Here is a 22969-nt window from a genome sequence, read left to right as displayed (position 1 = left end):
AAGAGTTGATCGTCCACCCAGAAATCTTTACTGAGGTCAAGGAAAAAGGACATCGCACGTTTTGGGTCTAGACAAAGGAGGGTGCAGAGGCGGGAAAAGGGTGTGCAGACTGATTTTCTGTCCCATGTGAAAAGGAGTGACAACTTAGGTAAGAACCAGGCTCTAGTTTAAAGGACCACTTTGTCTGGATGCACTGAGAAGAAAGGGAGCTTTGAAGAAAGAGTTTGAAGCTCACTAACTCTGTGAGCAGAGATGATGGCAACAAGAAAAGCAGTGTTCAGTGTGAGAAGCCTAAGAGGACATACAACTAGATTACAACAAGGAAGTACCTGTGAGTATTTCACCACAAGCAAGTTAGTCAACACCATTTGACTAGCTGAACAGTTCTTTTTATATTTTACCATTATTTTAGCAGTGTGTACTGTGTCTGTGAAGTTGTAACTCTTATTGTTATTGACACTGTTCTGAGCATATCTTTTTCTCTAGTTTATTTTTGTTGGCACCAGTTTTCATTAACACCCTGTTAAATTTAGTTGGTTTTACCATGCAAGCGGTTCCACCACCTCCACCGTTTTTGGAGACACCTGGTGAACCACTCATCAAGTGGAAACAGTGGTTTGATGGGTTTGAGACATACCTAGGTGCGATTGGAGCAAGTAGATTCAGAGCAGAACGCAGAAAGTACCTTTTGTTTCACTTCTTGGGTTTTGAAGGGAGAACTATATTACAGCATTTTCCTCCACCTGTTATTGTTGGTGAGGATGTTCTCGAAGAGTAGCAAGACACTGTTAAAAAGTTGCAAACAAGGCTTGATGTTCAACCCAGTCTAGTTGTACTCCGTCACAATTTTTTTTACGTATACAAAACACTGGCGAAGATGTGGACAATTACATTATGGCTTTAAGGAGGCTTGTTTCTGAATGTCAATTTGAAAACTTTGCGGACCAGTCGGCACGCGACCTGTTTATTTGTCATTGTATGGATAAAAACATCAAGCATAAGCTTCTTTCTATGCGAAACCCGAGCCTTGAAAAAACGATCAGGATAGCGAAGAGCCTTGAGACGTCACAACTTTCTGCAAAGTAATTGGATAGTAAAAGCAGTGAACCTGTCTCTGCTGTTAAGGTAAAAGAAAACAAGGACAAAGAAGAGAAGACTACAGACAAACCACGTCCCAGTTTAGGAGAAAGACAAAATTCCTTCTTTTCACAAAGTAACATTTGTTTTAGATGTGGATATAAATCTCATTTTGGAAATAGTAAATGTCCAGCTAAGTTCATGACTTGTAGGATCTGCAATAGAATGGGACTCTTTGCTAAGGTGTGTGAGGTTGGCAAGAACAAGACATTTTCACAAACCTCTGCAGCCAAATGTTTTGTTGATAGAAGTCCGGGTAGTGAGGATGAGGAATATGTCACTAAAGACCTTAGTGATATGGTTTCAGTTGTACGAGATGATGGGGTCATTGTAGGAAATCCAGAAATGTGTGTTGATCCTTATGTTGAGATCAAGGTTGGGGATAGAGTGTTGAAATTCCTAGTTGACTCTGGTGCTCGTATCTCCATGATCCCACAAGACCTTTTTGATCAAACAATGCCTTCCAGATCCCTCTTACCCCCTGATCGTAACGCAGTCTCTTATGAGGGGCGTGAGATCACTTTATCAGGGTACATTGAAGATATTATGGAGTTTAAGGGAAGGAGGATTTCTGGTAAGGTGTATGAGGCATTTTGAACATTTTGGGGTGGTTCCACCAGAGATTATTCCGAATGGTATTGAGGCCTGGGTCAACTGAGCAGGTTTTGGTTGTAAGGGACAGTCCAGGTGTTGAAGATTTAGTAAACAATTTTCCCAATGTGTTTTCTGGTGAGCTTGGCAAGATTAAAGATTTCCAGCACAATATCATTATGAAAGATGGCGCAGTACCCATCAAACATAAGTTGAGAAATGTTCCATTTAGTGTTAGACACAACTTAGAAAATTAATCTAATTCTCTTTGTGCTAAAGGAATAATAGAAGCATTGTGGTTATCTCCATTGGTGGTTGCGCGAAAGCAGAATGGTGAGTTGAGGGTCTGTGTGGACCTCTGCTGTTTAAACAAAGGAATCTGGGTAGATTCCCACCCACTACCCAATATCAATGAACTTTTGGCAAGTTTGAAGGATGCTAAAATATTCACAACACTGGATTTAGCCTCGACCTACCATCAGGTAGAGTTAGCCCATGAATCGAGGCATCTCACTGCATTTGTTTTCCCTTTTGGAACCTATCAGTATGTCCGCATGCCGTCTGGCCTTGCGTCAGCTGCATCAGTTTTTCAGCAGCTGATGAGTAACATGTTGAAGGGGATTGAGGGGTTATCTATTTTCCAAGATGGTGTCTTAGTTTTTGCACCCAACAGGAGTACCCATGATGCCATTCTTCGTGAAGTTTTGTCTAGGTTCCAGTCCAATGGTGTGGTGTTATGCAGAGATAAATATGTTTTCAGGACCAGAGAGGTTGAATATCTGGAACATCCAGTCAATGATAATGGTATTCTCCCTAAGATCAGTCTTGTTGATTCAATTGTCAAATCCAAAGCTCCCTCTGACAAGACTGACCTCATGTCCTTCCTTGGCCTGTGTGAATTTTATTCTCAGTTTGTTCAAGATTTTGCGAGTAAGTTGAGACATTTGTCACAAAGGCTTATGAAGGGTGTACATTTGAGTAGAATGATGAATGCCAGAATGTTTTTGAGTGGGTGAAGCTACAACTCGCGTCACCTAATGTTTTAAAACACTATGATCCCTCTCTTACTTGCACTCTCACAGTGGATGCTAGCAATGTCGGTGTGGGAGCTGTGCTGAGCCAGAACAAAGATGGTGAGGACAGGACCATTGGGTTTGCCTCAAGAGTATTGTCTCCTTTGGAAAGGAAATACTCGGTTATTGAGAAGGAATTTTTGGTGTGTTGGTGGGCAGTGATGACATTCCGGAATTTCATTTGGGGGAGAAGGTTTTGTCTCCAGACTGATCACGAGCCCTTAGTTTTTATTGAGTGGCAGAACTGTCAGATGTTTCACCCCCAGAATTGCACGGTTGTCTTCAAAACGTCTGCAATTTGATTTCTGTGCTGAGTACATATCTGGTTGAAAGAATGGGTGTGCAGATTTTCTTTCATGTTTTTCTGACATTGTGGACGATGAGCATGTCATGGGTGAGGAGGACACGGAGGAGTTCATTGTTGCAGCTGTGGATCTCCTATGGTTGTGTGCTGTTTCTGAAAGTGAGTGGCGTCAAGCCCTTAACGGTGATGTGTCTTTAGCTTTGGTCATGAAGTATGTAGAGAAAGGTTGGTCAAAGGAGAGGAATCTGAATTTTGAGTACAAAACATATCTTCAAGTTGCAGACAAATTGTCAATAGAGGATGGTTTGCTAATGACAGGACACAAGCTTGTTCCCCCTCTTAGTTTGAGGTCTGGTTTGATCAGGCATGCTCATGAGGGGCATTTGGGAGCTACAATGACAAAAAAGGGTAAATCTCTCCTTTTGGAGGCCTTCCATGGACAGGGAGGTGGATGAAGTTGTTAAGTCATATGTTATTGTTAGGATCAATGTTAGTCCTCTTTCTTTGACCATGTACTTAGCATCACATGACCTACTTGGCCATTGGTTAAATGTTGTGCACACCCTTGTTTCAGTGCTTGGTTTCTTTTTAATGTTGGGATTCAACGCCAGGTCAGGTTCCTGTTAGCAGAGTTTTTTCAGCTTCAATTTGCTCACGGGCTCGTGAGTTCTGTTTTCTGTCACCTTTCTTCGTGTTCCTTTACTTTGGATTGGGTTCGTTCTATCCTGCTCCTCCCTCCCCACCCCCTCCCTTCCCTTTGTGACTCTTGTTCATTTTTGCCGGTCCTATTCGATCCTGGGCACTGACCATTTCAGCTAGGGTATTCAGGGCTCCGATACCCTTTGGACTAGCCTCTCCTCCCTCCTTTCCCTTGGTATCCGGAGGATTGTGGTGGTGTCTATCGGCTTGTCCTGGAAAGCCGTTCAGCGCGTAACGAAGACGCGGCTCCTGCTTCCACGTCTTTTGGAGCCAGTCCACTTCATTGTGTGCAGTTTGGATCCTTCCGCGTTTGGAGTCAGACGAAGGTAGTGGCTTCTACGCTTCGGTCCTGTTCGTTTCTTAAACTTCTTGAGACTATATACGGAAACACTAGGGTTTTTTTATGCCTATGTACAGACTTTTTTACCCCCTGAAATACATTGGAGACACGTTTGGGAGCTGCCTGATTTTACCTCATTCATTGAATACATCTCAGCCCCCGATCACACAAGAGGGTTGCATTAACTCCCCAGTGGGACTACGCCGACACCATGGACTGGTAAGAGTCATGTGTATGCTTGTTGTTGTTGCATGGTCATAGATAAGAGGAGTGGGAGCTATTTATGTGAGTTAGAGCAGTCAGGTAATTTTGGTGCTTTTTGTTTTCCAGGTGCAGACCTAGTGTGGCAGTACTGTTCTCTGGGGTGGTCCAATTTGCGCTCGACAGTCTCCCGGATCCTTTTTTCCCTCTCTCTCCCTGCACTCAATTGTTTGCTCGTTGTGTTGTATTCAGGGAGCAGCCTTGGGGTGCAGGTAGTGTGTTGGGCCATACTTCGTTCCTGCAGTGTTTGGGCAAAGGTGAAACCTAACAGTTATCTGTTCTAGTTGTGACAAAACGATCAAATTACGCATGCTCCCCTTTCTCAAATTGATTTACCGTCTGCAGCATGGGTAGAGTTGGGGCTCAATATTGTAGGTCCTTTCAATGCGCTTGATCCATCATCTAAGTTTGCTTTAGTCATGAAGGACTATTACTCCAAGTTGCCAGAGGTCAGGTTTGTTAGGGAGGTGAGCTCTAGGACAGTTGTTAAATTTCTTAATGATGTATTTATGAAGGAAGGTTTTCCTGAGTTTCTGGTGATCGATAATTGTGCCCAGTTTGTTGCTAGTGAGGTTGAACATTTTCTTCATACTTGTGGGATCAAGCACCTCAAATGTTCTCTGTACCACCCCCAGAACAATGGTTTAGTTGAGCGCATGAACAGGGTGCTGGGGGAGTGCATACATTGGGCTCTGGCCAACAAATGTGTTGGTTACAAATCTGTGAAGGGCATGCTGTAGTTCTATCGAACCACTCCACATTTGGCCACAGGAGTTTCACGTTTTGAATTGTTACGTGGCCAGAGAGCTTCCACCACTTTTAGTCCTTGTTGGATGAACAAGTGGGTCAAGGGTAGACAGTGGTCGGATGGCAGTGTGAGGAGTCATGGAGGTATGACTCAAAGCAAGCAGAAAAGCTATTTTGACTCCACGAAGAAGGTGAAAGACTTGGAGATCTGTTTGGGTAATTGTGTCTGTGTGAAGAAACCTCTCCATGTGAGGAAGGGCTTTTCTAACTTTGGTCCTTCATTCAGGGTTGTAAATGTGAAAGGCAATTCTGTGAAACTTGAGAATGGACAGTGGTGGAACAAGTGTTTTCTGATGAAAAATTGTGCTTTGGGTGAAAGTTTTGAAAGTGGAAGTAATGAGAGGTGCTTAGAGTCTGTTAATCATCCTGCTTTGAGTTTGAGGCTTAGTTCTCGAGTCAGGAAGCTTCCTACTCATTACAGAGTTTAATCCATTTCCTTTTGACAGCTTATTTCTCTTCAGGTTTGTACTTCATTGTTGTACTTTGTTTAACCTTCTTTTCTTTTCACAGGCATGGTTCAGCTTGTTTGTTAGATTATTTTATTTTATTTTCGGGTTCTTTATGTTGTTCTGTTGTAAGGAAAGACCCATGTAGTAGTCTGTGCTTGTTGTGGAACTTCACTAGTTTGGAACCTCACTGAAGGTTCTGCACTGGGAGTACTAGCAGTGTCAGTTGGTATTAACTGTGATCTCCGCTGCTCTGCTTTGATGGTCCAGCTGTATATGAATAAATTCAAATTCATCTTACCTGGCGTCTCCTGGTTCTTCACAACAAGAAGGACAAAAGAACCTCAGAAAAAGGGGAGGAAAGGAGATCCACAGCCTTTGCTGTGCACCATGCCACAAACCTGGTCCACCAACAGGTGTATACCATCTTAGCAGAGGGACGCATGGCTGCCAAGATGACATTACAAACTTCGGGCAGAAGGTCAAATGCTGTCAACTGTTGTCGCTCGATCTCCACGTAACAAGGCGGAGGCTGGGCAGGTTGGGTGGGGGACCATCCCTTGCTACTGCGACAGAAGACCCTCCTGAAGGGGCAGTCTGATCCGAGGATCGATAGTAATGCTCAGGAGCTGAAGATACCAGACTCTTCGTGCCCAGTCCAGTGCCACAAGAATGAGATGGGCCCAGTCGCTCTTGATCTTCTGCAGCACTCGGGGCAAAAGAGGTACAACTGGAAAGGCATACAGGAGGCTGCAGTTTCACTCACGACAAAAAGCGTTGCAGAGCAAGTGCCGCCTTGGAAATTACAATGCACAGAACTAGTGGCATTACCAGTTCTCTTAGGTGGCGAACAGATCTAACCAAGGCTCCCCCCACTGCTGAAGGAGACCTTGGACCCCCTCCGAGTGAAGACACCATTTGTGATCCACCAGGCACCGACAGCTGAGTTCCTCCGCCCTGGCATTCAGGGAACCTGCCAGGTGTTCTTCTTGGGCACCAGAAAGTAGCTGGAATAGCAACCATGACCTACTTCTAGCGCAGGGACCCTTTCGATAGCTGCCTTGGTCAAGAGAGCTGGGAGAGCAGAAGGGAATGTGCCCTTGAAAGAAGAAGCTTGGACCACAAAGCTCTCGAGGGAAGGGTGTTGGGTGAAGAAAATGGGATCACCCAGGGCCGGGCGGTGGCGGCGGGCAATAGTCCGTTCCACTGGAGCCCCTGTGCTGGGCTTGGACCAAGTGCCCAGATTGACATCCGTGAGGGCTTCATTGAAGAGCAATAGGGGTTCGGAGGAAGTTGCCACAGGTTGAAGCACCTCCGTCAGGAGATTTGTCCTGACTGACACTGTAGGGAGCTCCAGGCCCAAGGCCTTGCCTGCCCTATGCACCACTACAGCATAGGATGCTCCCTCCTCTGAAGCCACGGCAGGGGGAGAAAGCATGCCAAGGTCTGGTGAAGTGTCCAGACCACTGGCATCACCCAATTCCTCTCTCCAGTCTGGTTTTTCCAGCTGATCTGCCAAAGGGTCCAGCAAACCCTCCCAGTCCTTATCACCACCCTCAGGGCAATAGGGAACATCTGAGATGAACAAGGGAACAAAAGTACCCTCCGGCATTGGATTCGACATCGACCAATGTCTGTCCGGCTCCAGGTCCATCTCGGGGATTAGGATGGGGACGGCATCAGCCCTGCGACCAGCCGACGCCGGGGGCATTGTCGCCGGGATCGACGCCGGGGAAGGTCAACCAGCAGCGATCCGGATCTAGGCCAGGATCCACGGAGGCCCTCGGGTGCCAGAGCCTGCAGCATTGAAGGCCCAGGGCCCCAGACCTACTCTGCGGGGCCCAAAGGTGCGCCAAAGGAGTCAGGCTGCCCAAAGATTTGATGGAGGGCTTCATAAAATGTACGAAGCTGGGCAGGGGATGCTCTGGCTCCCGGAAAAGGGAGAAGACGCGGAGTCGTCCCTGAGTCAGGCACCAGAGATGGAACTTTGGAGTGACAACGCTCTGGGTCCCTTCTAGCATTAACCTGCCGACGCGGAGAAGGGAAAGCGCGATGATGCTTCGTCCCCTTCTTCTTATCCGATGAGTGCAAAAACTCTGACGAGGTGTGGTGGCTCCAAGACCGGTCTCAAGAGCTTCCCCTTGAGCTGGAGCGACGCAGAGCCGACTGCCGGGCCTTCAGAAGCTTTCGGGACCGCTCTAACAAAGACCTCGGATTCATTGCCCAAGACTTGGAGCATGACCTCGGGTTGTGGTCGCACTCCAAGCACCAGAGACACAGGAGGTGCGGGTCCGTCACAGACATCAGTTTGTGGCCGACCTTGCAGGGCTTGAAGCCGGTCTGAGGATGGGACATCTCTCGTGCACCAGGAGTCAAAGACTCAAAAAAAAGTCAACAAAAGGCAAAAAAGTTTCGTCAAAAAATGACTAAGGGCAAGCTCTCTCTGATTCTGCGCTAGGCTGCCACGGAAAAAGAAAGAACTGATGTCAGCGACCATGACGCCGCCGACGGATGCGGAGTCGACCAACGCCACCTACCGACGTGCAGGGGTACTGCTGAGAAGAAAATTCTCCAGATCCAGTCTGAAGCCTGGGGGTAATTCTAAGGTAAGGAATCTATTACTAATGGTCTCTTTTAGAAGTTGTGTTGCACTGTCTTATTCAGGAAAATTATTTGATGTGGTATTAGACATCTTCTAAATAAGGCCTCCATTCCCTGAACCTGCCAATCTTTTGTCACCCAAATAGATTTCGTATCTATACTGTCTGTCCAAAAGTCTAAACCGTGTATAGTCAGGAAATAAAAGAAGCAGAGTATTACAGCTTGGTGTTTGTTAGCATATTTTTCTTAGCTGGTGTCGGTGCTAGCCTATAATAATATTAGACTGGGTCAGATGTATCAAACCCTGAAAAATAAGCAGACTTTTGAGCAGAAGTCTTTGAACTACCTTTTGTTGGTGTTGGGCAATGTTCTCATTGTGTGTGATTATAGGCAGCGTGTGGGATACTGGCTTTTGTAAAAAATGGACACCATAATGTTGGCAATAGGACATGTCTCAAAAATTACTAGTGAGGTTCCACCAAGCTGCACAGCCACAAAGCTCTATGAATCCAATGAGTTAAACGCCAATATTTTCAACTATTATCCTTAATTTTCACCTTATATTTATCTTCCATGTTTATCTGTTTATCCAATTCATTTTATCCATGTAAAGTGCTTAACCCTAATGTTTCACAAAAGGCTCAGGAGCTAAAATAGGTGCCACACGTCATGATTTTAAACCATCCACCCAATGCATTTCAGGGGAAATTCCCTTCGTCAGAGACTATAAAAAAATACAAACACATTCATTTGACTTACTTTTTAACAGTAAAAAATAAATTTCATTCGAAACCACTAAAATCCTACAAATGTGCTCAAAAGTAGTGTTTGCAATAAACCTACAAATTAGACTATACACGTTTTTCAAGCCTATTGCCAGGAGCTTTTCACCATCAAACGTACATATATGCCAACAAACTCCGACCCATGCTATTCTTAAATCTTACACAAAAGTACATTACGGCTTAATGCTTCCAACCCCTTAAACTAATGGCTTAATATCACGTTACTTATTAGCACAAAACTTGCTAAGAACTCCTTCGTGCTTACCATGACATGCAGTCAATCCTGTAATTCAAACGTCATTCCCAGAGATTCCAACATCTTTTAACACAACATGCCGAATTCTCTCACGCCATATTTCCATTTTCATGCGTGCCAAGGCGCGCGTGTTCTGTTCAAATACTGACTATATCCCTCAAGTGAACCAACTGTTTTATGCCTCTCCCCCTTTCATTAACTGCTGCCAGGTGATTACATGCAAATACTGAGTTCTAACGAAAGCTAAACAACGGACTTTAACCTTTCCTTTCACACTCCCCCTTTTTGCCTTCGTTTTCATTATAAATAAAATATCCCAAAATGCAATGTGCCCCATCCCTCTGAGCTCCCGATCCTTAACAGGCCCAAAATCCATGATCCCATCGATTCAGTATTTCTAAATGATGGAAAAAACAACCCTGTATCACCCCATGACAACATGTAAAACGTCTTGTGTTTCATTAAAGCAATCCATTTAGGTAGCGATTACAGTACACAAACATTGATCACAGTTTGGAGGGATAGTTGGTATTACATCACATTTTGTTCACATTACAAGCTGTTCGTCACACGGGATAGTCGGGGGGAGGGGGGGGGGGGGTCACAGATGTTACCTCTATATTCATTCCAGGTGGTCCATACTTCTATCCATTTCTTCTGGCACCCTCGTGCCATGTACACTGTTTTTTCCTGGAGCATGCACCAGTCCATGTCAGTTTTCACGAGCCAACTTTAGGAGGCTGAACTGCCCCCCACAGCCTAGCGATGTTTCTTTTAGCAATTGCAAACCCCAGTGTAGCCCATAGCTTCCCACGATGTGACAGGCCTGTTGGATCCCAAATGTTTAAAAGGCACCTCTTCGCCTCAAGTCTAAGCTCCAATCCCCCAAACCTCCTGCATACAGCGGGTCACCCGGGCCCAGTAGTTAACCAGTAGTGGACACTCCCACAGTCTATGGAAGAAGGTCCCCACCTCTCCGCACCCCCGCCTACAAAGCCCATCTGCGCTCCGACCCATTCGTTGCAGTCTTGTCCCCGAGAGGTACGTTCGGTGTAGTATTTTTAGCTGAATGAGCCGGAGTCTGGCCGATATGGCAACCTCCTTAGGGGAGGCAATTGCAGTTCTCCATTCTTCCTCATCTATTTCTAGTCCGTCGGCTTCCCATTTCCCTTTGATGGGGAGCAGTAGGTCCGGGGAGTTGTTGATGATTTTTTTGTACGTGAGTGATATGGCATGTTCGGGGAGGTGGCCATCTAGAAGCCTGTCTTCTAGCGGGGAGAAGTCAGGGGGTTGTGTTCCCATGGGGATGTTTGCCTGGAGGGAGTGCCTAACCTGTAGGTACCTGAAGTGTTCCGAGTGTGCCAGCACGTAGGTGCGTTGGAGCGAGGCAAAGGATACCACCCCGTCCGGGCCCCACAGATCTCGAATGTGAGAAATGCCTATGAGATCCCAGTTCCAGAACCCTTTGGTGCGGCCAAGTGTGCCCAGTTTCTCTGAGACCCATAAAGGAGTGGCCATCGTGAGGGTGTCAGCCCACCTTAGTTCGCGTTGTACGATGTGCCACAGCTGCACTGAGTGGTGCGTGGGCCCAGTCAGTGCGTATCTTCCCGGCCTGGAGTAGAGCGCAGCTTCAAAGTTCCCGCCTGGCAGGATCCAGCCGTCCATTGCATATCCCGGGTCGTTCCCATCGCAGTACGTGCCATGATTGATGGCTGAGAGGTGTGCAGCCCAGTAGTATTTACGGATGTTTGGGAGTGCTATGCCTCCGTCGAACCATCCCAGGGTCAGCTTCTGAAGGGATATGCGGGGCACTACCGACCACAGCAGTTCCCTCTGTGTGGCCTCAATAGAAGCGAAATAGGAGTGCGGAACAAGGTCTGGGTAGTTTTGTAGAGCGTATAGAACCTTGGCAACGCCATCATTTTGAAGAGCGCCGCCCGCCCTAGGAGGGATAGTGGGAGCTGTCGCCAGGAGGCAGCGTCCCTTCTGAACCGTTGCAAAGGCGGGAGAAGGTTCCTTTCGTATATGATCATCGTTTCCCGGGAAATAAATATGCCAAGGTAATGGAATCCCTCCGTGGCCACCGCGATCGGGCAGGTTCGGGGGAGCATGGGAGTATCGCCTCGTTGGACATACAGTATGAACTTGCCCCAGTTGATGCTGTATGCTGTGGAGAAGTGTGGCTCAATGGTTAGAGGTGGCAGACCCGGAAGCTGAGATCGGCCCGGGACCAGGGTTCGATTCCCAACGCGGCAGGGTCTTGGGTCAAAAATGTCTGCGGGCCTGATAATTCTCACCTCAGCGCCTACTCGAACCTTGGGTCCCACTCTGCAACTCTGGGCAATAGCTTGCTTAATCTTCACAACGGCCCCTTCAACGCCGGGGATGCCTGGTCTCACCTTGGGGTTGCCCAGAAGGGACCATCTCACAGGGAAAGGCAGGAGAGGGTTCCCCAGAGGTATACAGCGCCCGGACGCCCGCGGTGTGGGCAGGTGTGCGCTTTACAAGTATAAAACATTTACATTTATATCCTGAGTTTTTCCCGAAGCTGGCGAAGATATCCATGGCCACTATTAGAGACTTACGAGGCCACGTGAGGTAAAGAAGGACGTAGTCCGCATAGAGCGAGATCCTGTCCTCCCACCCGTCAGCCCAACGTATCCCCTTTAGGGACAGGTCCTGCCTGATCCACGCAGCCAGGGGCTCAAGAGAGAGGGCAAAGAGGAGGGGCGACAGGGGGCATCCCGTCGCGTTCCTCGTCCGAGTTCGAATACTTCCGAGATTTTATTGTTTACCGAGACATGAGCCAAAGGCGCCGAGTAAAGGAGGCGCACTCATCCCATAAAGCTCGGGCCGAAGCCCAGATTGCAGAGGATCGCCATCATGTATGGCCATTCGATCGTGTCGAATTCCATTGCCGTGTCTAGGGATATTACTGCTGCGTCCTCCTGGAGGGTATGGCATCTACCCAGCACTCTGTGCAGCCTGCGGAGGTTGAGTGCTGTGTTGCGGAGGGGCATGAAGCCAGACTGGTCCGGGCGGACCAGGACGGGCAGGACAGGTTTGAGCCTGTTTGCGAGGACTTTGTCTAAAATTCTGTGTTGAGTAGGGATATGGGCCTATAGGAAGCACAAGAGTCCCTTGGTTTCCTTTCCTTGGGGATGGCCACTATTGTTGCAATACGCTGGTCTCGAGGTAAAACGCCCCTTTCCTTGCTCTCCTCAAACATCCTCTTCAGGTAGGGACTGAGCCCGCCAGGTGTGAGTTTGTACTGTTCTATTGGCAAGCCATTTGGCCCCAGCGCTTTTCCTGGTTTGAGGTCCACAATCGCCCGGGTGAGTTCCTCCACTGTGAGCAGCTCTTCAAAGGCCTCTCGCTCCGCATCCGAGAGGGTAGGCATCTGGATGTCAGTTAGCATGGAGACTGAGTCTTCCTCTGGCCTGCCCGAGCCGCTGCTGTATACCTTCCAGTAGTGTGAGGCGAACTCCCTAACTATAGCTTGGGGTTCCGTAATTACGGCTCCAGACTCCGTTTTGAGCTCTGCGACTATTCTTTGAGCCTGCTGTTTTTGTCTAGCAAAGCTATGAGCTTGCCTGCCTTGTCCCCTTGGTCATAGAGTCTACCTTCTTTATCTCTAGCTACGGTCCTGGCCGCGTCAGTGTCAAGGACCCTGTATTCCGCCGCCTTGAGTTCCATAAGGTGGATTGCCCCTGGCTCATCCCCAGCCTGGGCCTTCTTTTCCAGCTCCAGGAGGTCCCTTTCCATATTAGCAATTTGTTCCTCTCGTTCCTTACGGCGACCTGAAATCGCGGAAAGGGCCTCCCCTCAAAGCACGGTCTTAAAAGCCTCCCAGAGCACCGTGGAAGAGGCCACTGTACCGTTGTTTTCCTCAAAGTATCTATCCACCGAGAGGATGAGTTTCTTTCTAATGTTTTCACAGCGCAGATACCAAGCGTTTATCGGCGCAGTGCAGCCCTCCTGTTTGTCCCCAACTGTGAGGTGTGCTAATAACGGCGAGTGGTCCGAAATTCCTCTTGCTAGATGTGTAACTTCCTGGATTGTAGTGTTGTGATACTGTGGCACTAGAAGGTAGTCAATACGAGCGAATGACCGGTGTGGGCCGGAGAAGAATGTGAATTGCATGTCCCGAGGGCTTACTTGCATTTTCAACTTGCTTATGTTCATTTATCTTCTTTATGTTTTATTCAAATTCCTTTTTATCCTTGGAGCTATCTCTCAAATTTGAGGTGAACAGTTCATGCAATGAATTAAAGGGGTGAGAGATGCACACCTTCGTTGTTACATTTCATCCATGTTTACACCGATCCATAACATTATCGGCATGCAAACTTGAACCGCGCTTCGTCCCATTGCGCTGCAAGTATACCAAGACACGGGTGAGCCAACTGAGGATACACTAAGCTGCACAGCCACAAAGCTATATGAATCCAATGAGTTAAACACCAATATTTTCAACTATTATAAAGTTTGCACGCCAATAATGTTACGGATTGGTGTAAACATGGATGAAATGTAACAATGAAGGTGTGCATCTCTACCCCTTTTAATTAAAAAATTACTAGTGCCATTATATAATTTATCATTAGAAAATGCAGCTGATTACTCTAAATCGGAAAGCAAGTAATGCACAGTTTCAATGTCCCAATAATCAGAGAAAGTAAGAGAGAGGTGATGAGGTAATCTGAAGAAATTTGTAAACAGATTTGGAAATTTCAAAAATTCAGTAGAACCATATACATCATATTATACTGTGTCCCATACAATTCCTTTGGGAACTGGAACCGCTGTAATGTTCACCAGGGACAAGTCTCTTAGTTCACGATGTGATGATGCATGTGGCTTAAGGACCAAGTTTACAAGTGGTACTGCAGAGCGTTCTGGGGGAAAGTTTCCATTTAGAAATAGAAACAAGACAGTTACTATACAAATCCAGAGTACCAGGAATAGTAATTCAATTGTAATCCATAGATGTACCCAGGGAACAACAAAGTAAGTCTTTTTCAGCCAAAGATAGAAATCCAAAATTCGAAGCTTGAAAGGCAGGGGCGGTGTCGGCAGCTTAGCTTCACTTGGATCTGATGAGAAGTCATCCTAATTCACAAAGTAGCCAGATGCCATCTGCTCTATCCTTGGCAGCTCAGCAGGTTTTGTGGAACTGGTGGATGACTCGATCTGCGGCACATTAACATAGACTTCATCAATTTTTCTAACTGAAATTTCTGTACCTCTTGACTGTACAGTTGTGTTTGTTTCAACTAGAAGAAGCATCACATCATTGCTGTTCACGGATTCTCTTTGGAGGATGGAGTCTTCAGTTCTTATTAATGCTTCCATCTGAACTTCCTGTACAATAGCAAGATGAGTGTGATGGCTAACCGGGAGCCCACGTGGCCTACTGTTTAGGATTAGCCACATAGTGTGATTTAATCAGATCAATGTAGACAAACATTTTGTCTCAATAACCGGCAAGGTGCGGAAGCAGGACCGTCCTTGTTCCCTCAACAGCCAGGACAGGTACAGGTGATCTGTAGAGTGGCCCAAATTCTTTCTTGTCCACAATTTTCTCTCTGACCATGTCCCCAAACTTCGGGACCCTGGCAGGTCTTGCCGTTACCGTTTTAACTTCCCCTGTGGCGGCGTGTTTACTTGGACGTTGCTTCGTAAAGCTGCAAATTCTTTTAGGTCCTGTAAAATTTCTAAATGGTCATTGAGGTCAAATTGAGTTTCAGCCGTCACTGTGCTGACATTATAGAGTTTGGTACCCACATTCTTATCCATAACAGGAGCTCATAAGGTGTCCAACCCCCTAAGGATTTTCTTGCCATGTTGTTATTAAATGCATTTTAATATATGACCTTGCTCATTTGAGGCACATAGTTTGTGGTAGGAATTTGCAGACACAAACAAATGGCATATGAAGGAGAAAAGTGAACTGGAGAAGTTGGGAAGTTGGGAAGAGAGATGAGTTGTTTCCACTGTTCTATTAGTGATAAACACACTAAGATGCCTGCCTGCTAAACACACTGAGATGTCTACCTACGACAGTGTTCAGTGGCCTCAACATAACCCTATCATTATTACAAAAAATCTGCTCAAGACAGGAAAAATAGCTAATCTCAATATTTGCCAGAGTGACTGAAATAATTACAGACTCTCTACACTCTCCATTAAGCTCTGTGACTTGCATACTTACAGTGTCTGTGCATGCTCACATCTTTACACTCACAGCAAAAGAGGTTGTTACAAGCAGTAAAACCTAAGACCATAAGTGGTAATCTCAAATCGACCAATCTAGATTAAAAAAGAGAAAAAAGGTATACGCAGCTGGTCATGTCATTTTGTAGGCGCGTGCACCAAGCATGCATGCACCTACAAAATGAAGCGATTGCGGGTGGAAGCAAGAAACACAGCGCAGAAAGAAGACATTGGGTGGGGGCAACACCAAAAGTGAGTGAAAGCAAACAGGCGGGGATACGCGAAGCAAAGTGAGGATAGGAAGCAACATGCAAAGGGAGAAGGAACAGTAGGGTGGCTTGGGTGGGTGGAAGCAAGACAAAGAGGAGAGCAAACAGGGAGAGAGATGAATATGGGGGAGCAAACAAATGACAGAGAGCACAATGTGGAGGAGGGGGAAAAGCTTGGTTGAAAAAGCAAAGGAGGGGTAGGATAAGCACACAAGGGTAGGGGTTTCCCAGGTAGTAAGGGTGGCAGACAGGGTAACACAAAAAGGGGAGACAGCAGAAAAACATACACACTCTAGTATTCATGGATTTGTGACAATGTTGTGGTGGGCCATGTTCATTCCATTCCATTTTTCTTTTTGTATCTGCATTCAGTTAGCTTCTTTCCACCAATTACTTTAATCTTTTCTTAAATGTAATTGCCTTTTCTCTTCATTTTAGTTTAGACTTCATATAGGTTGTTTGAAAGAAACCATCTTGTGTGTGCTTAATTTGTGTACTGTTGCTTGATAGCCGATGATATCTCTATTTTTGTTTAGCTCTGTTTTTTGTATGCTTCTTTCTACTCTATCGTCAATGGAGATTTCTGTCTATATGCACAAATTCACACTTACAATATTATATGTTTAACCATTACAGTTCTATTTAAAATTAATTCATTTTTTTTAAACCTTGTTATCAATACTACTGTGTTCTTCAAATCATGGGTCTCTGCATGTTATTTTAATGTATGCCACGCTTTGTCTTACATAACATTTTTCATTATTTTCTTGTCACATTTCTTCACAGGCTAAACCTGTGTACTAATTTCCTTTTGTCATTTGAATAACATTTAGCAAAAGTTGTCTAGTTTTCTTTAATCTATTAAGACATACATGTTTTCAAAGTCTCTCTGCTTTACTTCTTTAAAAGACAATTAATTATTGGTGCTTTAATGTCATAGCTTTTTAGTTTTCTTTCCCCATCCCTCATTTCCTGCTAACCCTATCCACCTAAATTAAGCTACTACCTGGTACTTATCTATCTTTTCTAGTCATGTTGCCCAAATCATTCCACCTGTCTTCACCCACATTGAAATAAAATCTAGTATCTTCCCGTTTTGTTATAGATTCATACAATACATTATGATCTTGTGGAGAGACAAATTGGCTGGGCTCTCACCCAACTAAACATCCAGTTATTCCATCCATTTATTGGAGGAGAACCCCTAGTTTCCGACTTCCTAGCGCGCAGCTAGCTCCACTGATGGGGACCTTTAACCAGGCAGCCCGTCAGGCACAGGACTGCCAAGAGTGAGTGGTGATAACCCTGCCCTACTTAGGACAGGTCCATCACTACTGATTTTCCTTCCAATGCAGGTCTAGGTAGACTCCAGCAGGAAAAACAAACGAGAGCAGAGGAACACAGAGAAAATCTCCTGCTTTAATCATTATTGGTTTCTTTTTGGTCTTTTCAAAAAGACTTAAATTCTCACTTTGAGATACATATGTGGAACAGAATTTAGCAAGTTTCTATTTTCGATTATAGCAATATTAATACATTTCAAATGCTCATTAACTAGTCTTACAATCATCTTAAATATGAATGAAGTCTGAGAATGTCATACCTTGATCCCTGTGTCCATGAATAATCGATACAGATTGAGTACTGGTTATTACCTTTGCTTCATACTTTGTAACATTTTTCAAGTTGCATCGTAAATTTTTTCTGATTAGAGTCTGGAAAAAAAAGTTTTGTTACTGCTGTGCATTAAGCCAATTACATCTTCAGGTGAGGAATCATGCATTCTTCAAAAAGCCTGTATTGGCAGAATGATTTTTATTTCTTTTCTGTACATAATCATCTACATAGCAAAACAAATTCAAAATCAAATTTTCCAAAACCTCTCAAAACATTTAAGAATTTTTTAATGAGGGAGGACCACAGTAGGTGCAGGAGATTCAACTACATACCACATTTTCAGAATGTTCATGTAAAATTAATTTAAAAGCAATACATCTGCATAGTTATTGCACAGTGAGCAGCTATCGTGAAAATCATGCATGGATCCAGCCTAACTGGACATATGCTGGAGATCCTTGTTTTAGACCAAGAAGGAGATGCACTGTTGCATTATGTTTGGGTTTCCAACACAGACACAATAGAAGTCTTGTTTATAACAATGAGATAAAACATTGAAAGACAAGTAAAAGTTGCTGACTTGTACTCTGAGTTCTTCACCCTCGGTATTAATAAAAGGTAGCATATCTCCGCTTATGTGTGAGATCCCATAACACAATTTCTTGTTATATTTTTCAATCAACCAATGAACCAAATTATAAAAAAGGCAAAGGAAAAAGGCAACTCTTGCTGGGAAACAGCCATTACCACGCAACTTTCACAACGCACTACCATTACAACGAAACTTTTACAACACGGGATCCATTACAACGCATGCCATTACAAGCATGCCATTACAACGCAGCTGCTGTTACAATGCATGCCATTACAACGTAAGTATGGGTAAGTATTTATTTTAATTTGAACCCCTACACCACCCAATACTTACCCTACTATTACACTCCCTGGAGTTAGAATAGTAATTTTAACCCCTACACTATCCAACACTAACCCTACTATTACACCCCCTGGAGTTTGAATAGTAATTTTAACCCCTACATTATCCAATATTTACTCTACTATTACATTCCCATTAATTAAAATTTAAAAAAAATACTTACCCATACTTACGTTGTAATGGCATGCGTTCTAATAGCAGCTGCGTTGTAATGCCATGCGTTGTAATGGACCCTTCGTTGTAAAAGTTTTGTTGTATTGGTATGCGTTGTGAATATATGTGTTGTAACATCATACATTCACTCTTGCTGTTTATTCAATTATCCAAAATACAAGTCAAACAATATTTACATAAAAACAGTGAAGTCAGTGAAAAAGAAAAGTAGAGCATGGCTCCCTAATGAAACACATTTCACTATGTGTAAATTTGCTCTGCGTCTTTAAGAACCATGAAAGTCTGTCCTATCCAGTCATGGTGAGAATGATTTCAGTGGGCAGTTCCTTTTTGGGAGCCATAGGAAATAAATATATTAATGCAAAATCCATTTCAAAATCTGTGGCCCAAAAAGTGAAGAGGAGGGTAGGGATCTATGAGTTCACAGAGAATACCCATTGTGAAGAACTAGGATTTTTAAGTAGGTAACATCTCTTCGTTATAATTAAGATTCTCTGGGATAGTCCAAAAATGTAGAATAGAGATAGCTAACCCAAACTTAACAGCTCAATCAGGCCCGAAATTTAAGTATTTGTCAATTAGATTTCAAAGAAGCTTGATCCACCACAGTATCGATCGAAACCATACAGAAGTTTTAGCAAATGTATGGAATTAGTTCTTAATGATACCCAGTTCATCAGTACAGAGAATCTGAAGCTCACTTACTTGTTTGGCTGAAGTAGTAACCAATAAAAAAGTAATCTTTCTTTCAAAATAGGTGCTGTAAATCAGTCTTTTGCATTGGTTCAAAAGAGAGAACCATCAACTTGCCGAGAAGCTTTTTTTAACTGAAGGAAACACTTTCCTAAGACTCAACATGAAATCCTTAATCAATTCTATAGCTAAGAAATATTCCCGGGAAGGAGACTTATAATAATGAGTGGTATGGCACCAAATGCACTTTGATAAAAATGAACTGAAAACACACTTTGCCAGATATAGAAACTAAAGTCGAACGAAATCTCCTGGAGCATTCTAAGCTCTTATTTTTAGTGATACTTCATGAGCATAACCTATTCCACTTGAATGCAAATTAAGAGCTTGGAACAATGTCCCACCTCTCTTAGGATGGCCATGCAGTCATCAGGTAACTTGAAGAGACTACCATTCGTTATTTGGGATAGCCATCTATAGGTAAGGAGAGAGGCTCTTCGAGGTTTATTTTGGCAAGGCCATCTCTGCCCTGCGACATTCAGTCTCATTTTGGACTATCCGCCCTCTCTCTGTTAGTGGCTGGGTAGCTGTTTCTAGAATGGTGATTTTGTCACGACTGCTCCACTCGTTTGCGGTTCTGCCGGTGGGACTCCCTTGAGAGTTCTTTAGGGAATTGGACAGCACTCCTCTTACACTATTCTGGGGATCTTCAAGACGTCGGGTAGCCCAGTGGAAATTGCAACTACCAGTGGATGGGGGGTTAATGGCTGCTCAGAACTTTGAGATTTACCACCTAGCTGCCAGGTGTAGTGGGTAGCTCAGTAGCAATATTTCATCTGTATGCTTTGGGCCATGGGAAGCACGGACTGCCTTCTAAGGCTTTTTTGACCCGTAAATTGTTAAAACCAACCCCCCCATCGGTTGTGAGCTGCTAAAATGTATTGATTAGGACAGCGAGGCACATCAGGGCGAGGACGCTACAGAGGACACATACAAGGGTCCCCTATAATTGTGAACTCTCCTTGTTGACTGCTCAGTATTGGCAACCTCAGGGGAGCTAGGGTGACTTGCATGTATGGGTCAAGGTGGGACTCACTATAATGGGTGCCTTGTTCACGGGCGAGGCAACCCTTTTCTGGACCTGGGAGAGACATATAGTATCCCAGCTAGACACTTTCTACTTCATGGGACCCTGATGGGTAAAGTGTGGACCTGGTGGGAGCTGGGATCCGCAGACCCTCTGGAGCATTAATGCCTACGCAATCTCTACCTTATAACGGGGAGGACGAAGGCTGTTACACTGCTTACAGAGCCCTACTGAAAGGATCACAGGTAGATTTATCTCAGTTGCATTAGCAGTGGATGGCTTCCACTTGGAAGAAGTCCCTAGCCCACACCCCCAAGGTATCTTCTAATGCTAGGTTTAAACTGACCCATTTTTATTTCTTGCACCGGGCGTTCCTAACTCCTTGTCGCATTCATGCTATGTTTCACAGGGATTGATCAGCATGCCCCTGATGATGCAAGAAGAATGCAGATGTGGTCCTGTTGGTCTGCCCAACACTGTACATAGGGGAGGTTTATGGTGGAAGAGACACATTCTGGAGAGCACGCGTTGTGTTCAGCCTGGCGGCACTCCAGTCACTTAAATCTGGGGGTTCGAGATCAGGTCTGGGACTACTGCATGCTTAACCATAGCATGAGTGACAGCTCTAGCATGCATTAGGGTGGTTGCCTTTTTTTATTGTGCCACTGATTCATTACTGCTTCAACATTAATAATGTGTCTCACCATACAAGTTTCACTCTGCATATGTGCTTACATAAATTTCTTCGTTTATTTATGTCTTGTGACTGTCTTCTTCGTGGGCAGATGTATGTTTTTATCTATTATTGCTTTGTTGTATGGTTTCATTGAAAATTACAATTACATATTTACAAAAAAAGGGTAGCTTGAAGTGTCCATAATATTCTCCCATGGCGTGGGAGGTCATTAGAAAGGTTTCACTTTTACATAAGGCCATGTTTTAGGTGAAGGTTTGTAAAAGTACAAACTGGCTATGTGTTTGCCCACTCTAAATTGGGTGGGCGGACAATTGGTCAAATCTGCAACTGATCTTACTGTCGGGCCGTCGGAAGGTTGGGTAGGCAGTGGAGACAGAATAGTTTTTGCCTTCTACATACTGAAGGTCGGCCCATTTGTAAATCAGGTGGGCAGCCTTTCAGGTTGGTGGAAAAGGGTACTCCGTTGCAACGGAGTACCCTTTCAGCCAACATCTAAATCAAACCCTAAATGTGTATTCAGCTAAATATATTTTCCTTTGCAAAACTTTTTTTGTTGTCCATACTTTTGCTACAATATTTTTGTAGCACATACTTTTGTGGTTGATACTGTCACATACTGCCCTTTTTTAGATCTTACATAGGAACTTTTTTCATATCTAAATAACACAAACAGACTCAGTTACTGCACATAAATGCCTGGCTATGTTATTAAAGAATGATTTGAAACGTATCATATTGGACTCTTACTTCCCCGGCTCCTGAAGTTTTTCTACTAGATTAAGCATTATTTCTAGTTCTCAGTGATCATTTGTACTAGTCTGTAGACCGCTGTGAGAAACTCAGAGGCATATGAATGATTAGAAATAGGACTGTCCCATGCTAATTCAAATGTACACGCACCAAGGTTCTGGATGGCGTCAACATTCAGTCTGACAACTCTTCTGTCTCAAGGGTTGTAAAATGTTCAGATCTTTTTCTTTGTTTGATCTGACTATGTGCGCCCCTCTCTTTACGCACGTCAAAGGCCATAAACTTGACATGTGTTGTTCAAACTCATCTCTATGTTAGTCTTCTGTCCTTTCCAGTGACATGGCATAATCACTATTGCGTTCATTTTGCGTGTAACTCCCTGAAAGTCCCTAAGGTAATCACTGACTCTACTTACTCAGCGGAATATCGAAACTGAAAGAATATTACTGCGGAGGACCCTTCTCTCCATATGACTTTCCCAAACAATCCCACGGTTCAGGATACGAAAATTCTGTCTGTTGAACGATTGTCTCAGGCAACTGGGGCGAGTTGTGGATCAGATTACTCCTGTAAGGAAGATTCTCTATAGACAGCCTCATATCTCGATCAACTGGTTCTTCGGTGAGCTTACAGAACTTAAAGACTCTGAGCCATAGTTATGACCCAGTTTGCGCCACTCTTGCACCATGAAAAGTGTTGCAAGAGCAACGCAAACCATAAGATATGTTTTTGAAACCATGCAAAGCCACTTTGCGTGGCTATGAGATGTTCCAAAAATATGGAGTAACGAAATGCAAAACAAATTGCTGCGATGCGTTACTCTGCCCTGTGTAGGCGGTCCATGGATGTTTGCATGGGTGTTCCCACGCAACTCTCATGGTTTTTAACACATTCTTAGATTTACAAGTCTTCGTAAACCTGGGAATGCACCACAAAGATATGCCTCCACAGGGAAGGCATAACAAGGAAAATATATTTATATCTTCTTGCTTTTTTCTCTTTCTATGTGTGCTGCACTGTGTATCACACATAGGAAGAGCAAAAAGCCTCAGCTGATTATTTTTGTGCAGGCAGGTGCCCATTCCTTGCATAAAACAATCCTGCATACTACACAAGCATCTTTGCATCATGGTGCAAGGGTGACTACGCTGGTGCTAGGCTGCCAAAACGGTGGCAGTGCAAGGGAAAAGGACAAGAATGTCCAACATTGGATAAATACGGCGCATTCC

At 44.5% G+C, this 22969-nt stretch overlaps 1 protein-coding gene across 1 annotated transcript in view; it reads right to left on the bottom strand.

Moving 5' to 3' along the window:
- Positions 1 to 22969, bottom strand: part of LOC147697160 (ATP-binding cassette sub-family C member 5-like) — a 2119944-nt gene that overhangs the window by 715231 nt on the left and 1381744 nt on the right. Inside the window, exon 16 of the mRNA XM_086934231.1 lies at positions 17389 to 17500. Coding sequence (XP_086790357.1) covers positions 17389 to 17500 — 112 coding nt within the window. The remainder of the gene's footprint in view (positions 1 to 17388; positions 17501 to 22969) is intronic.

This window comes from Lissotriton vulgaris, chromosome 8 (assembly GCF_964263255.1).
Source record: "Lissotriton vulgaris chromosome 8, aLisVul1.2, whole genome shotgun sequence".
Lineage (NCBI taxonomy): Eukaryota > Metazoa > Chordata > Amphibia > Caudata > Salamandridae > Lissotriton > Lissotriton vulgaris.
The sequence above is the reverse complement of the archived record's forward strand: the minus strand, read 5'-3'. Positions and strand labels throughout refer to the sequence as shown.